Consider the following 5,751-nt stretch of genomic DNA (forward strand, 5'->3'; position numbering starts at 1 on the left):
ATACACTGTCTATATGATCAGATTTATTCAGATACTATCATAACATCAGATGACTGTCATGGCCGACAATTAATCTGAATTATATTCTCTCTAGACAAAATTTATGGTTCCCTTGTCAATTCTAATGTCATTCCATCATTCACCTTTATACTAACTATTCCAATAACTGCTTAACTCTCAAGAGTTTGCTTGGTGAATCTGTAGCTTGTTGAAACCTTAGGTTTGCAAAGAGGTTGAGAGGGAAGGTCCATCTTTTAATGTTAATTCCTATCATTCGGCACCTTGTTCCAATTCAATTTTTTTAATGTATAAACAGTCCCAGAAGTCATTCCATAATCTCTTCGGCTCTTTTTTCTGAGGTTCACTTAATTAAACACCTGATGCCACTAATGCCCTGATGTTACTAATAACAAAGCACCCATTTCCGCGAGAGTTCACATGACTCATTAGGAACACAAACTGAAAAATATCAGATGTGTGTGAAACAAAGAACTTTTGTTTCTGTTTTAATATATTTCTGTATTGCTCTGCAATTGAGCACTTATTTAACAGTGAAATTCGAATAATTTCAACTCATTAAATGAAAAACAAGGCAAGATACATTTGACTAAAGAAGTTTAAGAAGACTTTCATTTTCATCTCAATACAGATGCTGTACAATATCAACTTCAAAGATTACTCCGTACTAAACAATCATTACTGTTCATAGGTATCAAATATAACAGATTACGTTTACTTTGAAAAAATTTACTCATTCCAATCAAGACAAATATGCCTCTTTAGACAAATCTACAAAATATGATACCCAAAACAACAAATAATTGCACAGTGTACCCAAAACAATGAATAATTGCACAGTGTACCCAAAACAATATGTATACACATCAGAAACTTCCCAGATGAGATGTAAAGCTGTTAAACTTCAAAGAAGACTATCAATTTAATATCAATACAAGGCTTAAGAGAATCAACAATAAAATTTGACCGTAATTCCTGTTTATAATTAGAGCTTTACAGAAATACACTGACGGCTTAGATTGAAATCCCCATGCAAACAATTGGTTGGTGGTCGAAACAATGGCAACCTGGTGATCACAATACAGTATGACAGATCACTTCTAGTAAACATTGAAATAGAAACATGTCTTCTGCTCCTTGACATACAATTTGATGCAGACGTGTGAGACATTTGGTATCCAATACTTTGAATTCTTGTCCATAAACATAATGGGAGATGATACACATTGTCCAAGAGTACATTTTGACGACTATGTTTTGAGTATTTCTTTTTGCAAATATATTTATTTATTCATCCATGCATGTTTATTCATCCATATATATATCTATTTATCCATCTAAATAAACCTAATATCTATCCAGCCATCAATATCTATCTATGTTTCAATTTACCTATCCATCTATAATCCATACCTTTTTACCATTTTATTTTTTTTCATCAAAGAAGCAGGTAATGGTTCACATTTCAGCCTGCTCATGCAGCCAACAAAAGACAATTTTTATTTAGCTGATATTTCTAATTAGTTAAATTATTAAGCTAATTTTAATCAATCAGTAATGAGATGGAATTTAAAAAACTGGTGAATAAACATGCATTTCGCTAATTATAAAGTCATATTGACATTTTAAAAGTACAGAAAGTTAAAATAAGCATATTTTTTAGCCTGAAATATTGCCATTTTTACAGTAGCCAGCATGTTGCGGTTTGAAAAAGAGTTTTGGATGTTTACAAAGAAATTATAGGGTAATATCAAATTTTGTATGGCTTGTGTAAATTTTTAGATTTTGTATAATACAAGCTAACTTTGTATGGCTTGTGCAAATTTTTAGATTTTGTATAATGCAAGCTAATTTTGTATGGCTTGTGTAAATTTTTAGATTTTGTATAATACAAGCTAATTTTGTATGGCTTGTGCAAATTTTTAGATTTTGTATAATACAAGCTAACTTTGTATGGCTTGTGCAAATTTTTAGATTTTGTATAATACAAGCTAATTTTGTATGGCTTGTGCAAATTTTTAGATTTTGTATAATACAAGCTAATTTTGTATGGCTTGTGCAAATTATTAGATGTGCAAATTTTTAAATTTTGTATAATACAAGCAAATTTTGTATGGTTTGTGCAAAATTCAAATTTTGTATCTTTAAGTGTTTAACCTGGAGTAAATATCTAGATCACTAGTGGATGTTAATAAGCTGTATAAATCACGGCCATCAAATGAGTCAATATCGGGTTTATAAACTGTAATCAGATTAAAATAAATACTGTCATACAAAGTCAGATTTTTTATTCAGAAACTGTTCATGTTTCCAGCTGATACAGTGTATTATCATTATTATTTCTAATACTTGGTACAAAATATCACAATTTTTTTGGGGTGATTATGAATCATTTTAAGTCAAATCTGTTACTCTGAACAATATAGAGTCCAAAGGCTGTTCAAGTGAAATCCCTTGAAATTCTGAAATGTATGTGATAACATCAAGGTTCTGTCAAAATTTTGCTTTTGACACACTAAATGTGCCAATCTCTACTAGTCCAATCAGGTGCAGATAAGAAGGATATGAAACTACATTCATATCATATCTAAACATTTCAGACAAATATGCTCAGAGACTACATTTACAAAACTGGTATATATCCTTGTAAAGCCCAATTTTGTGATTTGAATCCATATCATATATAGGGATGTGTCACACAAAAATAAGAAGCAATATTTGAATGCACTTTGGTTGCATTAGATTACCAAATTTATTCAACAAACTGAGAATAAATACAGTTGACTCAAGGTCATAGGCAAACAGTTTTACCTTCCTTTGTCATTCTTAGGAAGGAAATCTTCCTTTCTGTTTGACATTGTATGACTTTTTTTTGACATCCTTTATGATGATACAGTGATTTACTAATATAAGTTTTCTCAGAAAAAATGACAAAGGAATTTTTTTTTTATTTCAAGAAAATTTGAAACACAGTAATAGGTTGTCAGGTTCTTAAATATATTAGATTAAAGGTTTGAGTTCTGAGTCCAAAAATTTGAGTGAATTTGAGCTCCTCTATAATAATTACTATGGCTGTAAACCCTAGCGCCTGTGCTTGTGCTTACGTAACATTACTTAACGGCAATGTTACAACCTAGAATTCCTAGTTAGACAGGGATTTCATACCACTCTGCCACTGGGCTTGTCAATTCAACACTTCTTTCAGAGAATTCGCAGAATAAGCTGTTTTTTGGGGTTTTTGTTTTACCGATCATATGAATACTTTAGGAGATTCAACTCTGGTAGCTCCAGAATTTTACAAATGTCAGCATTAAAGCCACAATAAAAGAATATCAATAATATGAAATTGATTTGAAACATCAGTGTAATATTTTTAAAAAAAATCCATATTCCAAGAGATTTAAATCAAAACCTTCCCTGATCACTTTTCATTTTTTCTTTAAAACAATCAAGAGTAATCAAATTATTGAAATAGGATGACCAAGATCACTTTCCAATTTCTTTCCTAAAATAAATAATGTGCTACAATATAATAAAATTAATCTAGTAAATAGGTTGTCACATTTATCACTTCTGTAAGCCAAAAATAATATTATCCTATCATATTTAAACTATCATTCATCAATTGGTAGTTGCAAAGAAAATAAATAACTGGTATTTGTATCAATAATATCATTGAAAACAATGGAATGGAATTCAATTTTAAAATAACTTTTTACATTGAATTTAAAATCAGATGCCTTGTTTCCCTGTTTTTGTTGCAGCTTCGAAAACTTCATTAAAGAGACAATTTCACCATTTTTTGTGTCTTGAATATACTTAAATCAAATATTCAGAAGTTCAAAATGTACCAACTATAAACACTATTACTGATTATCTAAAAAAAAATTCCATTTCTGAAACTAAGGTACGATTGGTTAAAATATGGCGAACATGTCCATTTTAAATTCTAATAGCTGTCATTAGAAATAATCAAAACCCTGTTAGTCATAATTGCTCATCTGACAGTGACTATAATTTTAACTTCACTGTGCATTTTTGTAACAGATTCAAACTTCAGATTTGATTCTGAAATGCTTAATTCAGCTTTTCAAATGGTGTAAAACTCATATTTATGAGATTATAGCACACAGTTCCTTGGTTTATTGTCCCATCTGTAACAAGCTCAGTAATAGATTGTCAAAGGTTATCGGGAAGGGTGAGCATGACCTGGACACACCTTAAAAATTATATTCAATCAAGTCTACTTCAACATTACAAAAATATATTTTTTAGGACAATACCAATTAATACACATTTTTCAAATTAGTTTCATATCTGTTCATGACATTATAGAAACATCAAACACAATTTTTACCTATTTATTGATCAATCATCATGATTACAAGGAATATGAACCACAAATTAGTCATTTGATACATTACATATCCTAAACAAAAAGGTCAAGTTATATTTGCTCAGGGAAAAATCAATAATTCCAAGTAGAAAATCGTGTCACTGAATTTTGACAAGTTTGATGAAATCATGTCATTTAAAACTGGACAAGTTTGGTGAGTAAATCACAGAGTAAACATGTAAGATATAAAGGATTATTCAATCTAGAAATCTAATTAACAGTTTTTCAGGCGAGGCCAAACACGTTCCCATTACCATTCAAGTCAGAAAAAACTAATATTTAGTCAAGGGCAGTAACTCCATCATTCATCAAACATTTCAAGTGAACTATTCATGTTCTGACTTTTCAGACAACATACAAGAACTCCATTTAACATTATCTATGATGGACACTTCAAACAGTTTAATTCATCCAAGAGCTTAATGTAGGCATGTGGCTTATCCAAGAGCTTCATGAAGGCATGCAACTTATCCAAATGCTTCATGAATCCAAGCAAGTCATCCAAGAGCTTTATGTAGGTAAGTTAGTCATCCAAGAGCTTTATGTAGGCAAGTTAGTCATCCACGAGCTTTATGTAGACACTAAACTGATCCGAGAGCTTCTGAAAGGCATGCACCTCATCCAAGAGCTAAATGAAGACATTAAATAATTCAAGAGCTTCATTTAAGCATCCAAATCAAGAGCTTCATTTAGGCAGACCATTTCAAGGGCTTCAGGTAGACACAACTGATCCAAGACAAGAGCTTCATGAAGGCATGCAACTCATATAAGATCATCATGAAGGCATGTAAGTCATTCAAGAACTTTATGTAGGCATATAATTCATCCAAGAGCAAGATGAAGACATTAAACTCATATAAGAGCATCATGTAGGCATTTACCTCATATCAGAGCATCCAACTATGTCTTATAGACATTGTATTCATCAAAACTCAAAGAGCTTCATGCATATATATAACTCTTCTGAGAACTGTATGTAGACATAAAACTTATCTGAGATCTCAATAACTCTAATGAGTTTTAATTAGTAAACCATCTTGTTACATCAACACTTAATTTATACTTAAAAACTTCAAAACAACATGTATATTAATTTAAATTCTGGTTGAAAGCCCAGCATGGGTCAAGGTAATACATTCAGATTTTTCAATCCAATTTTACCTCTCAGTGATGCAGGCTTGAGGGTTTGAAAAGGTGTTTTGTCCTTCAGATTGAGATAAAGGACCCATGTGCTACAGGCCGTGTTATTCAAAGATTCTCAAAATAGGTTTTCTGATATATGTGAAATACAATGAAACTTTATTATTTCATTCTTGTGTATTTTTTGGATATGGCAG

General features: G+C 31.0%; 1 protein-coding gene across 1 annotated transcript; it reads right to left on the reverse strand.

Annotated features, from left to right (window-relative positions):
* Positions 1–1,755: 1,755 nt before the first annotated feature.
* On the reverse strand, positions 1,756–2,079 carry LOTGIDRAFT_129659 (hypothetical protein; the record flags this gene model as incomplete). Its single annotated transcript, XM_009064898.1, has 1 exon — positions 1,756–2,079. A coding segment is annotated over one exon (324 nt), but the record flags the coding sequence as incomplete, so codon positions are not given.
* Positions 2,080–5,751: the final 3,672 nt, after the last annotated feature.

Source organism: Lottia gigantea (assembly GCF_000327385.1).
Source record: "Lottia gigantea unplaced genomic scaffold LOTGIsca_66, whole genome shotgun sequence".
Classification (NCBI taxonomy): Eukaryota; Metazoa; Mollusca; class Gastropoda; family Lottiidae; genus Lottia; species Lottia gigantea.